Raw genomic sequence first — 22,938 nt, forward strand, 5'->3', positions numbered from 1 at the left:
AGAAAAATGCCCACTTCAGCAATCTGGCAATTCTCATAAACATGCAGAACTCAGACAAGTATCTTGAAATATTTTTAAGTTAATTTCTGAAAGTTATTTGCCTTAGCCTCTCTTGCTCTCCAGCTTATGCTTAATACTCAGATCTTGCAACATCTTATGCGTGCACTGAATGCCTAGGCCCTTTCTTTGGAGTTTGAGAGTGAGAATGGACAGTCAGGACAATACCCTGGCCAACAGCTCAGTGAACTTTTACCCTGGGCGCTCTTCATGGATATGGGCAGCAGGGCTACGCACTTTTCTGCATTCATCTTAGTCTTTCCTGTATAAAATTTTATATATGTTTTTTGCTGCTTGATAATAATTAGATACCTCATTTCTGTTTCCCACTGTACCTCTTGGGTGAGGTACCAGCTGCCCAGGAGAACTTGTGGAGCCTGCCACAAGATGTAAACTGTCCTCACCTGGCCTCTAGTCTGATCCCCATAAATCTCTCCCCTTAGTTCAACCACTGTCTTCTGTTCCATCCCTGTAGCAGCCTCTTCATTGGTCCATCTGCCACATCTCTGTTCTGCACACTGCAGCCAGCATGAACTCTTATTGTTAGTAGCTTTACTGAGATATAATTTGTATAGGATACAATTCACTCATTTAAAGTATACACGTCAGTGGCTTTTAGTATATTCACAGAGAAGTGCAACCATCACCATAATCAGTTTTAGAATATTTTCATCACTAAAAAGAAACTCTGTACCCATTAGCAGTCATTCCTCATTCTTTCCCCCCGCCCCGTCCCCCCCCCCCCCCGCAATAACTACTATTTCTGTCTCTGAATTTGCTTATTCTGAACATTTACTATAAATTGAATCATATGCTTTGTGGATATTTGTGACTGGCTCCTTGTCACTAAATGTATTTTCAAGGCTCTTCATTGTAGCACGTATCAGTACTTCATTTCTTTCTATTGCTAAATAATATTCCACTTTGTGGCTTTACCACACTTTATCTAATTCACCTGTCAGTGGAGATTTGGGTTATTTCACTATTATGAATAATGCTAGTATAAACATTTATGTACAAATGTTTATGTGGATATATATTTTCATCACTCTTGGGTTGTATACTCAGGAGTGGAACTGCTGGGTCACTTTGTAACTCTGTCTTTAGCCTTTTGAAGAACTGCCAGACTGTTCTGCCAAGGGGTTACATCATTTTTCATTTCATCCCAGCAATGTATGAGGTTTCCAATTTTTCTACATCCTCTTCAACTCTTGTTATTTTCTGATATGAATTGGTATCTCGTGGTTTTGAGTTACTATTCTCTGATGACTAATGATTTGGGGCATCATCAGCGCTTTTCATGTGCTTCAGGATGAACTTTCTTAAGAAAATTATTTGTTATTTCTTTGCTTAAAACATTTCCAAAGCTTCACCATTGTCCTTGGAATAAATTCCAAACTCCTTTGATAGCTCGCAAGCCTCTGGCAGTATTTCGCGCCTCTTCACCTTATTCCCACCTGCCATCTGCTCACTGGTTCTCTGGACCCATCTTGATCACACCAGCCTTCCAGCCTGCTCAGTCTTCTCCCTCTCAGTGACACACTATACTGTTCATCTCCCCCTCCTGCCTTGCCATCTCTTTTACCTCATCCTCAAGGACTTAGAGACCCATCCATAAGGCTACCCCCAACTTCCAGAGCCAGGTTATGGCCCTGGCTTTGTTTCCCATGGTACTGTCATATAAGGAGTCTCAGTTCACTCCAAGGTTAGAGTATAAAGTCACAGCTAAGATAAAAATTAATCGAAATTCCTCTAGGAAGCCCTGAAGAGAGTGCCATATCGAAGACCAGCATCATGAGGTCCATCGTGAGTACATTTGGTTCCTGCCCATGTGGGAACAGATCACAGTTTCTTTGGTTGAGCACCAGGTAAAGTGGTTGGTCTGCAATTATTTGGACTGTGTTATGTAAAAATCTTATTTTTAGCTGTTGGAATCACAGGTGAGAAGCTCACTTTAAAAAAGAAACTTTATTATTTTAATTTTTGTTTTTCAATTAGAGTTGACATTCAATATCATTTTATATTAGTTTCACGTGTACAGCATAGTGATTATACACTTATATAATTTACAGAGTGATCCCCCCGATTAGCCTAGTGCCCACCTGGCCTTATAGAGAGAAGCTGACTTTTGAAGAGGCTCTTGGGAACTGAGATGGGCACAAGAGCGGCAGAGGCTCGAGCTCTCCTCCAGTCCCCCCGCCTACCTCTTCAGTGAGTGGAAGGGCATTTGGAATGGCCCAAATGACTTAAAATTGTTTTTTCTTTTTTCTTGTCTTTTTTCCGAGACAGATACCATTGTGTTAGCCTAAGTGAAGTGTATGTATGATTCCCAATCTCTAGTCTCCCAAGCCAGCACATCTTTACACTGGATTGTAATTCCCTATTTCTACTTGGTCTTTTTGCTAGACTGTAAGCTCTGCGAGAGCAGGGACCATATCTGGCTTGTTCCTGGGGTTTCTCCAGCCCTAGAGCCATGTGCATGGCACCTGGCAGGTCCCCCATAGACTTGCAATGAATATATAAATCCCCCAGCTGCAGGAGCAGCTCTATCCTCTGAGGCCCTGGGGTTTTCTTACCTGCTTGTCCTTTTTTTCCTGCCTTGTACATATAACACTTTGTTTTCCTCTTTTATTTTCCCTACCAGCCTGTGAGCTTCTAATGAGCAGGTGTCTTCATGTTATTTCTCTCTCCTTGCACCACACCAGTCCAGAGTAAATGGTGTTTAAAAAGTGTTTGGTAAATGAATGAATTGTGATAACTCAACCTGGCTCTGGCACTTTGTCTGTAGACTAGTCTACTTCTAGCTAAGACCACCAGATTCAAAAAGAGGAAGATAAATCAGAAGTGCATACACTGTACTTATATAAGAAAAAAAATCTCATTAATTGGACCTCAGTAAAATTCAAATTTTGGTGATCTGGCCATATCTGAGCTAAAGCTTACTTAGCTCTATAAAGAATTTACTAGAGAATCATGTAGATAGTTCAGAATAGTTTTAGAATGCTTCATCTACTCCAGGAGAGCAGGGAAGGTAGCTGGCAGGTGGATGAGAGGCCCGAATGAGGGACTGCTGGGCCAGTTCTTAGCCTCTGGCCTTGTTGGTAAGGAAAGTAAGGGCAGTCCAAAAAAGGAGAAAAGAAACAACTTTTTCCGGCAGCAGCTCTTTTGCCTAAAGCAGCATTCCAACTCACATGGAGCCTTCTTAAAGTTAAGATGAAATGCTAACAGGCAATTTAGATTAAAGTTATCAGCAAATTGTGGCTTCGCAGCTTAATTAATTACTGCAGAAAGAAGTTTGATGTATACTTATTTGCTTTTAAACCTTATATAATAAGAAATAAATTAGAAATTAAGCCACTTTTTTAAGAACTAAAAGGACAGAATGTTTTTTTTTATATATAATCCTGAAAGTAGCACACCTGCTTCAGGGCAGATTGTTGCTGTGTAATCTGACCACCAATAACGTAGAATTTTCTTTACATGTTTCTAAAATAAATCTTAGGAAGAAATACTGTAGCTTTTTTTTAAAAATGAAATTTATGGACATTCCACAGAGCTCCAATGTTCCTTGGAGCAATTAGGGAAACGCGGTTCAAAAGCCTATTTCAAATAGTTATGAAGCACAGAAGTGGGATTTTTCTGGGCTATAAGTAAAACTTATAGTATGGGTAGTATTTAATCTACCAAAGTCAGTGACCTGCCCTGGAGTTCTTATTTGTTTTTGTTTAAGTGATTCTAGAGGCCCTGGAATTCTTTGGTGATAAAGACTTGTGTTACTCAGATTGTCACCCTCACCCCTGAACAGTGTAGGTTAGTGAGGGCAAGACCCACACAATTGGCAGGAGAGGAAGTATGACTTTTCTGTCCCTTCCTGGCTGGGGTTGTTGTGTTTTTAATCCTGCGATGTGTCCCTTCTTGTCATTGGTAAGAGGTTCCTCATTGGGCCTGTAATCAGGAAACAAACACTTTTAGCTCAGGTAGAGTGTCTTTTGAGAAGGCTCAGACAGGATGGTTGTTGGGGTGGGAGCCCTGGGAATTCACTCTTTCTCGCATACAAACAGGAAAAGATTGAGCAAGTCCCTTCACCTCTCCGGAACTCAAGTTCCCTATCAAATGAAGGGCTCGACTGGAATGATCTGTAATTTCCTTTTAGTGCTAATGTGAGTTCTAGGATCTTTGCTGTACTTTCCCACAGAGCATCAGCACTAAGCTGAACCTAGGAAGGGAGTGGGGGAAAGCAGGAGGCCTACGCCCTCAGACCCTTGGTTCCATGACAAGTGTGACACCTCCCCCAGCCTTCTTATCCTTATGAAAGGATAAGAAGATCCTCTCCTTAGCTCCCTCCCCACTAAGCTCCCCTTCTACAACACACACACACCACACCCATTCAGTGTTTTATTTTTTAAGAGGTAGCTCAGTGTGTTAGCTTGGGCTACCATTTGACTGGGTGACTTGAACAACAGAAATTTATTTTCTCACAGTCTGGAGGCTGAAAGTCCAAGATCAGGATATCAGCACAATAGGGTTCTGCTGAGACCTTTCTTCCTGCCTTGCAAACAGCCATCTTCTCACCGTGTCTTCATGTGGCCTTTCCTTGGTGCATGTACATAGAAAGAGGGATCTCTTCCTTTGCTAAGATTACCAAGCCTCTTGGGTGAGGGCCCTACTTTTATGACCTTTAATTATCCCCTAAAGGCCCTATCTCCAAATATAGTCAAATTGGGGATTATAGCTTTAACATATTGGGGGGGGGGGGCCACACAGTTCAGTCCACAGCACCCAGTAATGCAAGCTTCCTAGTATATATTTGTGGAATGAGGTCCCTGCTTTTTAATAGCTCATGAACTGAGAAAGATTTAGACCCATGGGTCTGAAGGCAGTAGGGTTTGTAGTAGTTCAGAGTCCTGGTTCTGGAGGAGACAGACCTATTTGAGTTCCAGCTCTGCCACTAACTAGCCATATGGCCTTGGGCAAATTACTTAACCACTCTCTCTGAGCCAGCTTCCCCATCCGTGAAATAGGGATAACCCAGTAGAGTGGCTGTGTAGATCAGACGAGGGCTTGCATGGAAGGCCCTTTGCACTAAGTCTGGCACTCACTCCCTCCTGAGTGCACACTCAGTGGTAGTGATTACTACAGCTCTTCAGTCAACTCTGTCCTCTCTATTGTCTATATAGTCTCAGTAACATCCACATTCCTTGAAAGTCCCTCTTCCCAGTTTCCTAGGACTGGGAAGGCAAGTGAATAGGTAGAAACGTTTCCTGGTCTGGAGGCTATGAGGCCAGGCTGTGGGAACAAGCCCCCCCCCTCACCCGCCACCACACACACACACACACACACACACACACACACACACCCCATCCACTAATGAATGCTTTTGATTCACTCAAGACAAAGCATTTAGTCCTTTTACTTCATGCTGAACTGTGAGTCTTCCATCTTATAACTTAAAACCTTTTATTTTCAAATCACAGAACAGTTTTAATGGTAGAATAAAGAACACTTTGCTACCTTTTATTCTTTCCTTTCTCCCCTCCCTCCTTCCTCCTTTCCCTCCCTCTCTGAACCATGAACTATTTGAGAATTACTTGCTTATGTCATGTCCCTTACCCCCTAAATATTTTAGTATACCTTTCTTAAGATCAAGGACATTCTCTCATAGTTATCAAATTCAGGAAATGCATAATATTAATTTTATATAATATTTTATATATTATATAATTATATATTATATAATTAGTACAGTAGTATCTAATCTGTAGTTCATGTATCAGTTTTGCGAACTGTCCTAATAATGTTTTTTCCCCAAATTAAAGTTTATTATACCTTAACCTTATTAATTTACTTTTCCCCCTCTTTTTAATGAAAATAAATACCAGCTGGAGTTGATGCCCTCTATGTAACTCTGCACAATCATACTATTCACCTCTTATCTTTCTGGCCATTACCAGACTCTTAAATTTCTGGTTACCATTCCCAGGAATGGTATTATATTTTGCTGAGCCAATAATGTTTTTTAAAGCATTTCATTTTCCTGGTCTAGGATCCAATCCAGGATCATGCACTACATTTAGTTTCCTTTAATCTGGAACAATTCTTTAGCCTTTCTTTGTCTTTTATGATATTAATGTTTTTGAAGAATTCAGTCTGGTTATATTGTAGAATATTCCTTGAGTACTTTAACATTTGTTTAAAGTAAAAAGTTTGGAAGTCATTTTCATACTACTTTTGGATGTGTGTGTACTTGCTGAACACCCCAACTTTGTGCATAGTACAGGCTGGCCCTTGGGACCTTAAGTTTGGGTTTGTGGGGACAGCAGTTACTGTCAGATGGGCTTGACGGGCCCCCATATGTGCTTGTGATTAGGGGTCTGCTGGCATCAACAAGCTTGGATAAATACATCTTAGATGGATGCAGGATATGTCCTCATTGTAGACATCTCCAAAAATGCAAAAAATGGCCATGCGCCCAGTCCAGCATCCAGTCATCAACTTCGCCTGGCCTCCTGAGGTGTCCTGAAGTTCACACTCCAAACGCGAAGTCCTGCGTCTCTCAAAAATCTTGGGGGAGCAATAGTACTGGGTTCTCGACTGTCCTGCTGATCTGCCCTGTGGCTTGCGGCTACTCTCTTATTTCTCTGGGACAGTGGTTGGGGAGAAGAGACCCTGTGGCTCTCCCAAGTGCCCCTGACACCCTGAATGGGTATGGGGAAGAGTCACTGAGCCCTGGAGTAAGGAGAAGATATAGTCCAGGACTCTAGCCTGTGACAATGGTAAGCCGACATGTCATCATGATCTGAGAGGCAAATCATCAGACCTGGAGCTTCACTTTTTCAAGTTGTTTAACTTCTCCGTTGGATGGTGTACAGTGTGAAAAATGGTGACTTGTAATCTATTCAAACACCCATGTAACGTCAGGGCACTCTCTTACTAGTTGTAAGTATTTTGTTAGATCAAAGTAGACAATGCAAAAATGTTTTAAGTCGTCTTTACAAAACTCTGGTCAAGCAAACTTTTCATGTGAGAAACAAAATAAAGTTGATTTTCATCTAGTCATTAAGTCAATACCATTGTCCCCTGTGTTTTAACACTTACGTTAACACTTCAAAGTGCTCTCCTTGGAGACGAAGACATTCCTGTGAGAGGCAGAGTCCCCTGCCTTTTTAAATGTAAATTAATTAAAGTTAAATAAAATTTAAAATTCAGTTTCTCAGTTGCACGGGTGACATTTGAAGGGCTCAGTGCCACCTGTGGTTCGTGGCTACCATACATACCATGTTGGACAGCGTAGATCTAGAACATGATTACAGAGTCCTGTGAGCACCGCTCTGCACTTCGACAATCTGGGATGCCAGGGGTATGAGAGAAACGTCCTTCTGCAATAGACTTGGTCACACAGGGAAAGTTTGACATCGTGAAGTAAGCGTTTAAATATGGCTGGAGACGTGGCAGTCTACAGAGGTATCAGGATCAGAGGTATGCCGAAAGATTTATGGAATTTTTCCTCTTCCGTTCTGTTAAATTAGTTCTGGCGTCATGGTGCTGGAGCCAGGTTTTAAAGAGAATGCAGCCAAAGCTGAACTGAGGCAGTGATTTCGGGCAACGCTCTGGATCTTCCCATCCACCTGGTCCCCCACTGCCTCAAAGCCTTGAGTGTAGGGCCGAGTTTGGGGCCTGGTGCGGCAGCCTAGTTTCTGGCTGTGGAGCATTTTCTGTGAGAAGGGAGACCCATTCTCACTGCTGAGGCAACTGGCCGCTGGGCTGCGGTGTCCGGTGGTGGGTTCCGGGGCAGGGCCTGGGACTCAAATGGGTGATAAACATCGGATTCACACTGCTCCCCCCACCTCTCCCCAAGGACACCCAGAGTTGTGCTCCTGGTCCACACCTTAACTCACAGTTCCACGAAAGTGTGGGTGATGGACAAGGCTGACAGGGATCTCCAAGCTCCTAGGACCCAGCCTGCAACTGTTGAGGAAGCCGTGCAGCTAGCTGTGTACAAGTGGGAGCGTCTGTGTCTTCTTGAAAGTGCCTGTCTGTTTGTGGGTCCTTGCCTATGTATGTGCTTCTGTCCCCGCCTCCTGGCGCCCCAGCCGAGAAGTGAAGCTGAGCAGGCCGGGGGCGCAAGTCGCTGTCTCTGCTCCAGCTAGGATGTGGCTCTTCCACACTCTGCTCTGCGTGACCAGTAAGTCAGCCTCACCCTCTGCCTTGAGGGGCTGCCATGCCATCAGTGCAGCCTTGTCTGTCTGTCTGCCTGCCTGTCTGTCTGATAGGGCATAGAAAATGTGGGAATGTCCCCAGGGAGATGCGCCTGCTGGGTGGGTCAGATCCCCAGGCTTCCTCAGAAGGGTCTCTCAGGCTCTGGACACTGCTGACATCCTGTGGCTTTGGACTCCAAAGCTCTCCCACCCTGTTTCTTCTCTAGCCAGCCTCCCCTCCTCACCCTGAGCCCTCTCCCAACGGCACCCACTCTGGGCAGGTCAGGTCTGTGCCGAGTTTAGTCTCAGAGTGGAGGCTAACAATGCCCATCCCTTTCCCCGAGCAGAGCACCCTTCTACAGACCAGGTGTTCAGCTGCTGAAGGTGAGGACCCTGTGAGAATGTGAGCGTTGACAAAGGACTGTGGGAGCGTGCGTCTGTGCGGTAGAGGGTGAAGGCATTCGGGGAGCCTTCTTCCTGTTCCTGATGTTGGTTCCAGTATAAGAATCTGTGTATGAGGGGAGAGGGACACTTCCTTTTCTCACTTCCCAGGGGTTTCCATTCTGGCTTCACATGGAAGCCACTTGGACAAGCCAAGCCCTGAGCCTGCACCTGCCCACGACTTCCCAGAGATGGGTTTGAGCATGGTCAACCAGCCCCTGGAGACTGCTCAGATCACCCTGAGGCCCAGGTGGTCCTGCTTAGTGATCTGGGCAGGCTTTCTGGGATCTCCTGCTCTGGTCAGAAGCTTGACAAGAATGAGATGGACATCAGGTAGAAGTAGTTTCATGGCTCCTGGGGGACTGAGTTCATGAAGGATGGGCCAGAGTCAGCAGGTAAGCACCAGACTGAGTGCTAAGTCCATGCTGGAAAGAGACTCAGGGTTAGCATCCACCATGGGGCAGAGTACCAGCGAAGCATATATTTGGGGACACAGTATATAATATTTCAAAAACATCAAAATAGTCATCGTAGAAATGTCAGAACTTGGTTGAACTTTCCTTATTTTACAGTTTAGACATTACTTTCAGTGACACATGGGGTATAGAGAGAGTCTCGAGCCTTTTATGACTTATGGCTGTGATCCCCTGTCACCAAGAATGCTTGGAGAAAATGCTTAGACTCTGGTCCACCCCCTCCAAGTATGGAGGAGGCGACTGAGGCCCAGAGAAGGGCAGTGACTGTCCAGGGTTACAAGCAAGTATTAATAAAAATAGTGCTCCTGCTAGGCCTCCGTCCTGCCTCCCGGCTCTAGAATATACCACCTGGCCTAGGTTACTCACCCTGGCATCACTGGGCTCCTGCTTGTTTGTCTCTTGTGGACTCGAACGACCGGCCATCACTTCAGCACCTTTCTTGGAAATGTCAATCCAGATGACATTTATCAACTCCCTTTCTGAGGCTAGGCACTTCTCAAGCAGATGGACAGCAGAGAGCAACACGGAGAGGGCTTGCAATGAAATCACTTAGCTTACAACTTGGCTAAGTTATGGGAAGGGTGTGCGAGCAGGCCCCGGCGGTTCCAGTCTGGGTGAGAGAAATGAAATGACAGTTCTGTTCCCAGCTGTGAGGTCTTAAGGCAGGGATGGACCAATCCTGGAGTGCTTCCTGTAGGAGATTAATACTAGCACTGAGTCATGAAGACTGGGGAGTCAGAAAGTGACAAGGAGGTGCCAGGAAGAGTAGGAGGAACTCAGACTGTGACCCCAGGCCCAGGACCCTGAATCCTGTGCCTGGTGTGGCCTCCCTAGACTAAGGAGAATCCAGAACTGTTCCTGGCTTGACCTAGATCTTTCACCTTTCCCAGTCCACCCTCTGTGGTCATGTCCACTTCTCATCTGTGGGAGCAGATAACATCAATTGTCTGCGGGAGGTTTTCAGTCAGGCACAGATACGCAGATAACACTGAAACCCTGAAGCTGCCCACCTCCTCCCCACCTCTAGGCCCATCTCACCCTGCTGTCCAATGGCCTGCTGTCCTGAGGTCAGTCTTCACCCCTGGCTCATTCTGTGATCAGAGCCACTCACTTCTCTTGAAGTCAGAGGTTGAGTCTACATCCCTTGTGCCAAGAAGGGAACTCTGCTATCAGCCTGCAAAACCTTACAGAGGTGAAGGAGCCAGAGTTCAGGGTCTGCTCTGTTGTCATGCAGCCTTCCGGCTGAAGCTTGGGGTCCTGCTAGGCCCTGCTGGAAGCTGGGGGTTGTCGGGGGTGGGGGGAGGCCTGCCTCTGCCTGGGGCACAACTCCAGACTTATGTGCAAGTGTGCGATAGAAAAGCTTGGTCACTGGTGGGTGGGGACTGTAGTGTGGCCCTGAGGAGGGGGAAGGTCTTCGGTAAGTACAGAGGGTGTACAGGGGTGGGGCTTTCTCTGCAGGAGAAAGAGTGTGGACCAAGACGTGGGGTGTGAGGAATCTGTCTAGGAAAGTGCAGGGTGAGGTTTGAGTAGGGGCAGAAGGCTGCTCTGATGTTGCTGTCCCCCTACAACCAGGACGTGCTGGGCCCCGGGGGTGAGGGCAACACCTTCCTGGTACGGGTGCCCCTGTGTGAAAAGAAAGGCCATCTACCCACCCACACACAATGACCCTTCTGGAAGGCCCTGTCGAGGACGCTTCAGGCCTCACACCTGGGGGAGGGGGAAAGGGCATTTTAGTCAGAAGTAATTGCACTTCTCTAAGTGCAGTTTGTGGGCAAGCCAGGTGGGGAATGCAGGCCTCGTGGGAACCCGTCTCTCCAACCTTCTCTGGGAGATGCGTCGTAGGGCGTGTATGGGGGGAGCATGAGGGTGGCCAGGCTGGAGAGGCCCAGAGTGCCAGTCCGAGGGAGCTTGGACCTCACCCTGAGGGCAGTCAGAAGCCACAGCAGGTGTCCAGTGGGGCAGTGGCAGAGAGACTTGTGTGTTACGTGGAAGGTGGAGTCCTGGGGAAAGGGGAGGCAGAGAGGCCAGTGAGGAAGCTGCTGCCATGCCCAGTCCAGAGGTGCTGCAGCAGGGGAGCGTGAGGAGGGGGGTGTACTCATGAAAAATATTTAGGAGGAAAATCAGAAATCCCACAAGCGCTTAGCGCAGGGCCAGGCACACAGCGCTCAAGACCTGTTGTCCATTGCTGTTTGGTAGACTGTGAAAGGTGAGAGAGGGTGAGTTTGGGGGCTGAGATGCTGAGGCTCCCCTGGGAAAGACTGAGGTGGGTGGGCCAAGGGCGAGCCGCTCCTTGGGACGGGTGCTCTACAGACACCTCTGAGGCACAATCTCCCCCAAGGCCTTGCTGGGTGCTCTGGCCTGGGCATCAGGACACCTGAATCTAGTCCCAGGTCTACAGATGTCCCCTTGTATAAATTTGGCAATCTATGCCTCCTGGGCTTTGGTTTGCTAAAGCAGAAAAAAAATGCCGTGAGAATGTGTATTTGAAATGCCCAGTGTGGTAGAGGAGATACGGGGTTCAGGGGGCAGACAGTGGTGGCTGACAGGATGGAGGGAGGGTCTTAGTCTGACTCAGCAGGCCCATGTGGCTGGGAACATCTTGGGGGAGGCAGCCCTGTGGGTAGTGTGGTGACAGATACCGCCTTAGCTGGGCTCTCATGTCTGACAGCCTGTGTGGGGGGCTTGAGACAGAGGGCAAGGCTGTCAGAGAGAACGTGACAGACCCTCCCTTGTGGTTACAACACTTTAACATTAACACCCACACGCTGAGCCTCTAGCGTGTCAGATGCTTGGCAGGGCATTGTCCCATCTGATCTGCACAGCCCCACATCGCAGGTGGGGAAACTGAGGTGAGGTGACAAGCCTGAGATCCTTCAGTGATTGTGTGGCAAAGCAAGGATTTAAACTCAGCACCGTCTGCCTCTGGGGCCCATGCTATTTTCTGAGTCTCGGTGGGAGGTCAGAAGGGAAGGGGTTACCCTATCTAGGGACAGAGCAAGCAAAGGTTAATGTCAGGGGCCTGGAGGGAGTCTGCTCCAGCAAAGGGAGACCTCACCCCTGGCAGACCCCAGACGCCAAGGGTTTGGTGGCTGACAACTGGAAAAACTCAGCAAATCCAGCGACCCGCTCCACACAGGTTCTCGAGCCACTCTGCCTCCAGAGGAGGTTCTCGCTGACCTAATTACCAGCGCTCTACAGTAGAGTCCTGCCCGGGCTCAGTGAGCTGCTAGCACAACGGGAGCTGTGCCCCGCAGGAGCGGTGCCCAGCTTCTGGGGGCCATTTGTGCCCCTGCTTTCTGGGAATCAACCCCTCAAGCTTTTACTAAGGCTTTGGAATCAGGCAGACTTGGGCCCCAGACACAAATATTCAATTTACAATGGTCCACAACCAAATGACTCCACCTCTCTGAGCCTCAGCACCCCGCACGGTGCCTGGAAGACAGCAGGTGCTCTGGGAGGGTAGCTGTGGTTGTATCTCTGCTCATCTCCTCCCCTTTTCCATTCCTCAGGGATCTTGCACCAAGATCCTTCAGCTGAACAAAGTGAAAATGGGGTGGGGTGGGGTGGGGTGGGGTGGGGAACAAGAATCTGGCGCACTCTGACATTTCCATGGCGCTCTGGGCCTGGCTCTGTGCTGAGCTGGGCTTTGCGGTAGTGGTGGGGCGGAGCTGTCCTCGATGACTCAGAGCACGGCACATTTTGGGGGAAACGGACTTAATCACAGATTACCCTGACCCAGACAGGATTTAGTCATAGCCAGACAGAGACACCGCAGGATGCTGAGGTGGCACGGGGACCAGCGAGTTACTCTGGCTGAGAATTTAGGTTGGCTCCTGGGGCAGAGAGTGCCTGAGCAGGGCCTGAGCAGGATAGGGCAGAGGTAGGAGAGCAGTGAGGAAGGCGTGCTGAGCAGAGGGAATGGCTTGTGCAAAGGTCCTGCGGTGGGAAGTATGCAAAAGGCATTTAGGGAGTAGAGGAGCTAGATGTAGCTGGGGAGCAGACCTGGCAGAAGGGGACATTGGGCTGGGCAAGGAGGTGCCACAGATGCCCAGGTGAGGAGGCCAGACTTATCTCAGGGGCTTTTAATCCTGTCTAAGTTATAGAAACAGTAAAAAGAGTAAAAGGCCTTCTAATCACCCCTTGTCAGAAACTAGTAGTTCTCACTTTTTAGTTCTCTCCTAGTCAATTTGCTGACATCCACTCTTACCCAGTCTGGCTGACCAAGAAGCACAGGGCTTGGCATGACATGGGCCAAGGAACCTGAGTCCAAACTCTCTGTGAACTTCCTTTATCTAAACTGTGTTCATGGAGGATAGGACGGTGCTCCCCCTTCGCCACTTGGGGTCTCAGTCTGGAGCCCTTGAGTGTCCATGAATGACTCACAGGGGTTCTGTGAGTCCCCTTCACCCATTTGGTGTAGGCCGCAGTCCCTAGCCCTGTGCCGACACAGTCTTTGCCCTTGGGGACTCCTTGGTGGTGGGGGCATAGTCACAGGCAATAAGGAAAACAGGAGATGAGCAAGGTAATTCCAGATTGTGAGAAAAGGCTTGTGGGGGTACAGAGTGGCCAAGTGGGGTCCGGAGGTCAGGAAGACCTCTGGGTGGAGATGCACAGTGAAGGAGACAGCCTCAAAACAGAGACAGCTAAGATTTGTGGAAAAGTGCACTCGAAGGTCTTAGAGAGGGTTCCGATGCTTTCGTCAGATTCACAAAGGGATGCATGGCCTCCAAACAGAAGAGCTCATGGGCTGGTTACACTTTCTGCATTCCACTTTGGAGCAATGGTGGGAGGACACAAATAACAAACAGTTCAGGGAAAATGGGGTGACAGATTTGTTCGTTCACTCTTTGTTCATTTGTTTGTTTGTTTTTTTACCTTATCCTGTCCCCATTCATTCAGCGTTCTTGCTAAGAGTACCCTCGGGGAAATTTTTTCTTGTTTTCTGTCTTTTTCTGCTTCACGAGAATAGTTTTTAGGTTTTTCTCCCATATTTTGTGGATGCCGTAAATGATACAAGTGAATGTTTTCAACCTTATTCAGGCTCCAAGAAAGTTCACTTATTTATGCATTTATTTGACAAATAATGTCAGTCAGCACCTGTGTGCCAGTGCTGTGTTCAGAGACAAAGTGGGACCCCTCGTAGAAAGTGCTAGCACTTGTGGGGATACAGGTTAGCTTTTAGCCTCCTTCCTGGTTTAATCGTACCCCTCCTTTCTCTCCCCTCTTTTTCGAACTATTATTTTCCTTCTTTTCATTTTAAAACAAGTTTTATCTTAGTGTATTGTGTATTTTTATGAGTCACCACAAATCGTTCTCGGCAAGGCGGACGTGTAAAGGGGAAGGCGTAGGGCGCTGATGCCCACTTCGTGCCGGCTCAGGGGGAGGCGCTGGGGACGGAGAGAGGAGAGAGGAGAAGCTGCCCTCGGAGGCTTCTCGCACCCCAGCCCCTTCCGGAGCCCTTCGAAGGTCGTTTTTAATAACAAAATTTCACGCGTGTACAAAAGTGAACAAAATAACGACAACGAAACCAATGTACCCATTACCCAGATAACACCGTTATCAAGATTTTACCAAGCTACTGTATTTCTTTTACGGTCTCCATCTGTTTCCCTTGCCGAAGCATTTAAAAGCCTTGCTGCTCAAAATTTGGTCTGGGGACCTGCAGTGTGGCGTTACTCAGAAGTCCCACTTCCTGACCTATCGAATTGGAAGCTGTATTTTCAGTATTGTTTTAAAACAAATCTCAAACTCATGTCATTTCACCCCTAAATACTTCAGTACTCATTTCTGAAGTATGTGGACGTTTTCTCACAAAGCTGCAATGTTTTTATCACCTAACAAAATTGACAATAATTTTTCGCTATCATTTAATACCTGAACCATATTCAGATCTTCCTGACTGTCTTGAAATGTCTCTTTTTAACTGAGTTAGTTTGTTCAAATCAAGGTGAAAACGAGGTTCACATATTACATTTAATAGCTGTGCCTCTCTGTCTGGAGTGGCCCCCTCGTCCATCTTTTGGCTTGCGGGCCTTTTTCAAGTCTGCTTTATTGCAGAGCTTGGACACTTACTTGTCTTATAGACTATTTTATCCAGAATTTGTGTGTTTGCTTCCTCTTGGTGTAATTATTCTTCTAGCCTCCAAATTTCCTGAAACCTGGAAGTTCGTGTTAATGGCTCCATTAAATTCAGGTTAAACATTTTTTGGCAAGCATACTCTCAACAATTCTGAGTATTTTGCCAGACTTCCTGGGTTTATCTCACTCCCCTTTTTTGTTTCCTTTACCAAAATATTTTACACACTTGCTGCTTAAAATGTGGTCTGATGACCAAGAGCATAGGTGTCCCTTGGGAGCTTAGAAATACCGTCTTGGGCCTCTGTGTCCCTCCTAGGTACACTAAGAGGCATGAATGCCTGGGACCCACTCTTGATAATACTAAGTTTATCTTGTGAGCTCAGAGGATGTTGTTGCGGAGACGGTTTGGAAGAAGAGACGGAGTCTGCAAATGTGTAACTTAATGGATAAAGGAGAGGCGGATTGGCAATGCTAGCACCCCAACTCCTTATCTCCAGGGCCTTTTATTAAGTTTTACGACAATGCTGGCTTTGTAATTAAATAATAGTTACTCTAAGGTCAGCGGACACAAGCTGGATACAAGCTACAGCTAACTCTCAGTTTCAGCCTCAAAGCCACCTCCGTGTTCTCAGCTATCTCCTCTTAAGTATCTTTTTCTAGTCCCTAGAGCAAGAAGTCTCGGAATCGGTCAGGCGTGTGCGCCCTCCCTGCAATGTGTCGTGGTGTGCAAGTCCACGTCTACTTCCGATGTTCTTGTTGCTCCAAGACATCCTGCCAGGACCACAGGCGTCTCTCTTATAGCAGATGTCAACCTAATTGTAAAGTGTTCTACCAAACTTTCACCTAGTAATCTCATCCAGTGATGATCGTGGCCTGAATTAATTATTATATAATGGCTTGCAAAGTTGTGGTTTTGTGATGGTTATTCCTTCCATTTATTAGTAATAATTCTTCTATAAAGAACTTGTTCTCATCAACTAGTACTCTTCGGTGACCTTAAAATGCAGTTCATATAGAAAAGGCATGAAAATTACTTGATACTTTCCTTTTAATAATCGGTTTTCAGAATAAGGAGATGGTGTCCTCATTACTTACAATGGTGACCAATGTAGTACTTTGATTTCTTTTGTTTGTCTCACTGTCTTAAATAGCATTATGAACTCATAGGGCTTTTATATATCCAGTGTGTTTCAAACCCTTGTAATTGGATGGGGCAAACTTTTTTTTGAAGTACAAAATACACAAAAAAATGGACGAATTCAGGTCAGTGAATTTTCCAATTAAGTCAAATCCACATCACTGGTACCCATTTCAAGAAATGGAACATTTCCAACATCCCATAAATACCCTCTATGGTCCCCTCCAGTCATTACCTTACCCCCTCTCCCGATTCTAATACCATAGAGTAGCTTGTTTGTTTCGAACTTTGTAAAAATGGAATTATACAGTGTGTTCTATTTTGTTCCTGGTGGCTTTCCCTCAACATTGTGTTGATGAGATCCATCCATTTTGTCATAGGTTATTTTCATTGCTGTAGAATATTCCATTGGTGAATATACCACAATTTATTTATCCTTTCTATTGTTAGTGGATATTTGGGTTGTTCTGGTTTGGGGTTTTCGTGAATAGTAAGGCTTTGAACATTCTTATACATGTCTTTTCATGAACACATTTCTATTGGTTATGTGCCTAGGAATGGAATTACTGGGTTATAAGTTATGCATATGCTCAGCTTTAGTTGACGTACCAGATGGTTTTCTAAAGGAAATGTACCAATTTATATTCCCAGCAGTATTTGAGAGTTCTAGTTGCTCCACACCATTGCTAACTCTTTTTTTTTTTGTGCGTGTGTGTGTTTTTGTTTTTGTTTTTTGTTTTTTTCATTTTAGTCATTCTGGTGGTTGTGTAGTGGTAGCACATGGCGGTTTTAATTTGCCTTTCTCTGAAGTCTAATGAGTGCCTTCTCATATGATTACTGGCAGTTTTGACAGTCTCTTTTAGGGGTTATTCTCTTCCTGTTAGCTTATATGCCTTTTTATTATTGATCTGTAGGAATACTTTACATATTCAAATATAAATCTTTTGTCAGATACTTGTGTTGTAAATATCTTCTCTCACACTGTGGCTTACCTTTTCACTCTTAATAATGTCTTTTGATAAGCAGAAGTTCTTAAGCTTAATGAGTTCTGTTTATCAATTGTTTTCTTTATGTTTAATGTCTTTTTGTGTCCTATTTAATCAATATTGGTCTACCAAGGTCTTTCGTTTTCTTTTAAAATCTTCGTTGTTTTATTTTTCACTTTTAGATATTCAGTCCATCCAAATCCACATTTAAATCTCCGATCCATTAGTTGATTATTTGTGAGAGAAGAATTGAGATTTTTTTTTCAACGTTGATATTCAAGTGATCCAGTGCCACTTATTAGAAAGATCATTCTTTTCTCACTGTTTGTAAACTGTCACCTTTGTCATAAACCAGGTGACCATACATTTCTGGGCCCTCTGTTTCATCGATGTATTTCTTTATCCTTGAGCCAATCTAATTCTGTCTTAATAACTATAACTTTATAATAAGTCTTGATAAATGATAGTGTAAATCCTACAGGTTTGTTATTCTCCTTCAAGACTACCTTGGCTATTCTTAATCTGTATTTTCATATAAAATTTTTAATTGTCTTGTTAACATCCCCCCACCAAATGATTTGCTAGGATTTTGAATGGGATTATATTGAAGCTGTAGATCAGCACAGTGATAATTGAGAACAATGCTGAGTCTTCCAATTCATGAACATGATCTATTCTTTAGTATTCCCAATCTTTTATAGTTTCAGGTTTTGCATGTGTTTAGTTACATTTCTTCTTAGGCATTGTTTTTTTTTTATGTCTTTTGTTAATACCATCTTTTAAGATTTTTCATTCTTTATTTGCTCATCGATGGTATATAAAAGTACAACTGTTCTTTGTATATTGTCTCTGTATTCAGTGACCTTGCTCAAGGCACTTATTAATTCTCAATATTTGTCTGTGGATCTGTTGGCTTTTTCAATCTACCTAACCATGTTATCTGTAAGTAATAGTTTTATTTTTCCCTTTTAAATCTTTATGCTCTGTAATTTTTTCTTTTCTTACTGCTCTAAGACTTCCAGTAAAATGTTGAATAGAAGTGGTGAGAATGGGCATTCCTGTCCCATTCCTGATTTTGGAAAGCTTTCAATAACTCACCAGTAAGAACAATGTTTGTCAAATGTTTTTTTTGTGGCTATTCTCAATCACATTATAGTAATTCTTAGTTTGCTATAATTTTTTAAAATCACAAATCAGTATTAGAGTTTATCAAATGCCTTTTTATGTATGTATCATAATGACCATATAATTTTCTTTCCTGTTAATGTTATTTTCCAATGTCAAACCACCCTTGCATTCCTGAAATAAACTTTACTTGGTTATAATGTATTATGCTTTTTATATATCCCTGGGTTTGATTTATTAGCATATTGTTTAGGATTTTTACATCTATGTTCAAGAGAGAGATCATCAATTCTCCTTTCGTGTGTTGCTCTTGTTGGGTTTTAATATCAATGTTATTCTGACCTCATAAAATTATTGGAAAGTGTGCTCTTATTTTCTATTCTCTGGAATAGTTTTTGGAAGATCGGTATTTCTGCTTCAAATGTTTGAAAGTGTTCACCAGTGAAGCCATCTGGGCCTAGAGTTCTTCCTAAGGTTTTAATAATGGATTCAATTTTTTTTATATGAGATTATTCAGATTATACTTTTTTGGTCAATTTTGATCAATTTTTATTTCAAGGAATTTGTCTATTTCACTTAATTGTCAAGCTTACTGGCAAAAATTTCTTTATTCTGTTCTCTTATTATTTCTTAAATGCTTTAAGATCTATTCTGATGTCCTCTTTTTCATTCATATTGGTATTTTGTGTATTCTCTCTTTTCTTAGTTTGCTAAGGATTTATCAGTTCTGTTAATCTTTTTTAAAAACAAACTTTAGCTTTGTTGGTTTTCTCTACTATAGATTCATTTTCTATTTGATTGATACATGCTCACATCTTTATTCCTTCCTGTCATTTCTTTGGGTTTGATTTGCTATTCTTTTAGCTTCTTGAGATGGAAGCTTAAATGATTAATTTTTACTCTTTTGTCTTTTTTTTTTTTTTGTCTTAGGCAAGGCAACCCTTGGTTGACCTCACAGATTGCAAGGACCTTTTCATCTTACAATCCCTTATTATTATTATTTTTTAATTTTATTCTTTTTGCCTACAGCACCTGGTCTTCCTAGGTGGTCTCCCATCAAGTACTAACCAGGCCCGACCCCACTTAGCTTCCGAGATGAGATGGAATCAGGCTTGTTCAGGGTGGCATGGCCGTATACAGCCTTTGGTCTTTTTTAATGTACACGTTGAAGACTGTACATTTCCTGTTGAAGACTATACATTTCCTATAAGTACGGCTTTAACTGTTTCCTACAAGTTTTGATTTGTCATATCTTAATTCTCATTCAGTTCAAAATGTTTTAAATTTTCCATTTTGATTTCACTTTTGGCTCTAGGTTATTTAACAGTGCATTGCTTAGTTTTCAAAAAGTTCAGATTTTACAGTTTTTTTTTTGTTATTGAAATTAGTTTCGTTCCACTAGGGTTCAGAGAACATATTCTGAATTATTCCAATCTATTTAATTTTATTGAGGTTTGCAATGGTCAATTTTGGTAAACGTTTTATGTGCACTTCAAAGAATGTTCATTTTACCATTGTTGGGTACAGTGTCCTATTAGTCAATTAAATCAAGCTTGTCAATTATGTTGTTCAGATCTTCTATATCCTTACTGATATTTTTTGTCTGCCTTCGTAGCTAATATGAAAGGTTGGTGAAAGCATTAAAGTCTCCTACTTTGGTTGTGGATTTTGTATTTTTCATTTTAATTCAGTCCATTTTTGCTTTATATATTTTGAAGTGATGTTATTGGATATATACAGATTTTAAACTGTTGTATCTTCCTGGTGAATGAAGAACAACATTTGTATGGGTATATTTCCTTCTCTTTCTTGTATAAAATAAGCAGTCTCTAAGCTTATCCTTTGTTTAATGACTTTACTTTGTTCCTAAAATTTCTACTGCTAAAAACCATTAATTGTAAAAAATATTTCCATCAATTTCAATAGAAAAATTGTGATGCAGTCCATCCAACCCAATACCCAAACAATTTTTACTGATGGAAAAATTTACTAATTGACCAATAAAACAAGTTTATATTTTAAAAACCTGATTATTTGAATATAAAAATGCAGTTTACATATACAACTTATTGTAACAACAGAATGAAGACATCGTAGGTGGTAGAGGATGGGTGTGGGGGAGTCATTGCGATTGAGAAGGTAAGGTACATATTTCTTTCTGCACGATTTCTTTACTGTTTTTCAACCTTCAGGAGACTTATGGCTGTCTTGCACTCAAACTATCTTTAAAAATAAAGTTATAGCACAGAAAAATACCTTAAGGGCAAAATAAATACTAAATGTGAAAGCACTTCAAAACACATGGAAATAGCTTGTGTACTCAACGGACTGCAGAACCATGGAAGAGGACCCTCCCAAATGGCATGTGTATGTGAAACGAAGTGGTTGGGGTTTAACCAAGACATGGCAAGCAATGCAAATTTGTTCCTAGGATGTTGTTGGGCTACAAACTGTTTTATTAAAGTAAATTGGCGAGTGTGTTTAAACTCTGGAAGTATGATGTCAGAATATCATTCGTTATGGCATGTTTATTTGGTGTATTCGGGGATGAAAAAGTTATCATACTATCAGAAAAAAAGAATGTTGTTCAAAAAAGTGGTACAGCTTTTAAGGAGCCGTTATGGCAAAAAGTTAATTGAACAGATAAGTCTGCAGACTAAACTTCACCTTGCCTTTTTCCATGTGAATATGCATTAGAGTTTTAAGTACTGAAGTGGCATGATCAGGCCATATTTTTAAAAATTCTTCCTGGCAGCTAGTATGGAGAGAATGTGTGCAAAAGTGCAAGTCTTGGAAGAGAAAGATCAGGAGACTAAAGAGCATGTCCAAGTAAGAGACAATAAATAGGTCAGTGGGACAGAACTGAGGCCTGACAGAGGCCCAAATGCATATGAGAATTCTGAGAATGCCAAAGGTCATATTTCAAAGTTGTGGAAATAATGTTGAGACAATTTCATCTGAGGGGAGAAAAAGTGAAGCTGGATCCCTATTTTACTCCCTACACAAAAATAAAGTCTAGATGAATCAAAGATTCAAGCATAAGAAATGAAACAAAATAGCAAAGAAAACATTGAGTGAATTAAAAAAATATCTCTAAGTGGGGAAGCAAAACTCAAGTCACAAAGAAAAAATAATTTGACTACATAAAAAACGTAGATATGGGGAAAAATATTATTATATGCAGTCAAATAAACAGCTAAGTCGGAAACACTATCTGTAGCACACTGACAATTTCTTTGGAATTCAAAAAGCTCTTACAAATAAATAAGAAAATAATGAATACCTCATAACAAGGGATAGGCAGTAAACAAATATAATAAGAGGCTTGACCTCACTCATAATTTAAAAGTAATTTTGAAACAAAATGATGAGATACTCTTTTAAAACAAGAATGAAAAGGTCTGCACATTATCGATTCAAATAGTGCTGTGAGGAAACAGGTCTTCTCCTAGTCCGTTGTTGGAATATGAATTAGCACAGCCTCTTTGGAGGGGCAATCTGGCAATGCCTATTTTTACCCCAAAATTTTTAATGAAAAATTTCAAAAATGCAGAAAAGTCAAAAAAAATGGTGCAGTGAACAACCATATACCACACTTAGATTTTACAATTTTGTTATATTTGTGTTATCACACATATGTAATACATATTTATTTTTATATATTTATGTTATATATGTAAATATATATAAACACACATACATGTATATGTATACATCTATACATCTATGAAGCCATCTTATATTTTCAAAGTAAATTGCTGACATTGGTACGCTTCATCCCTAAACATCAGTATACATATCAACTAGAGTTCAGTATTTGCATACAATTCTTTTTTTTTTAGGTAAAATTTACATACAGTGAAATGCACAAATTTTAAGGGGACAATTTGATGTTTTTGACAAATGCACGTACTTTTGGAATTCAAACTCCTATAAGATACAGGATCTTTCCATCACCCCAGAAAGTTCTTTCTTGTCCCATCCCAGTTAATTCCCCTTCCTCCTCCCTTCAGGCAATATTTTTTTTACTACAAATTAGTTTTGTTGGTCCTAGAACATCATAGAAATGGAATTATACATTAGATACTCTTTTATGTCAGGCTTCTTCCACTAGACCTCATGATGTTTGTGATTTACCCATCTTGCCGTGTGTCAGTTGTCCATTTCTTTTCACTCCTGAGTAATATTTCATAGCTACTTTATCCCTTCCCCACTTGATGGACATTTGAGTTGTTTCCAGTTTGAGACTATTACAAACAAGGCTCCTATAAACATTCTCGTGCAGGTAATTTTGAGGACATATGCTTTCTCTTGGGTCACTTACGAAGGTCATAGTCTAGTTTAACTTCAGTCCAGGTCACAGTGATGAGTATGTGTTGTGCGACAGGTACAGAAAAGTGTACATCGGGATATGTGAGAAGGTGGGAAGTGCCTCTTGGGGG

The 22,938-nt window shown here is 42.8% G+C and overlaps 1 protein-coding gene and 1 pseudogene across 3 annotated transcripts in view; one reads left to right on the forward strand and one right to left on the reverse strand.

Moving 5' to 3' along the window:
* The first annotated feature begins 802 nt into the window (after positions 1–802).
* ITGAE (integrin subunit alpha E) overlaps positions 803–22,938 on the forward strand; it is a 65,000-nt gene continuing 42,864 nt past the window's right edge. For all 3 annotated transcript variants that reach the window (XM_036222577.1, XM_036222579.1, XM_036222578.1), the window contains exon 1: positions 803–8,239. In XM_036222577.1, the coding sequence (XP_036078470.1) occupies positions 8,206–8,239 (34 nt within the window). In that variant the 5' untranslated portion in view covers positions 803–8,205. The remainder of the gene's footprint in view (positions 8,240–22,938) is intronic.
* Positions 19,517–19,634, reverse strand: LOC118604686 (annotated as a pseudogene).

The sequence above is a fragment of the Rousettus aegyptiacus genome, unplaced genomic scaffold (genome assembly GCF_014176215.1).
Source record: "Rousettus aegyptiacus isolate mRouAeg1 unplaced genomic scaffold, mRouAeg1.p scaffold_m13_p_6, whole genome shotgun sequence".
Classification (NCBI taxonomy): Eukaryota; Metazoa; Chordata; class Mammalia; order Chiroptera; family Pteropodidae; genus Rousettus; species Rousettus aegyptiacus.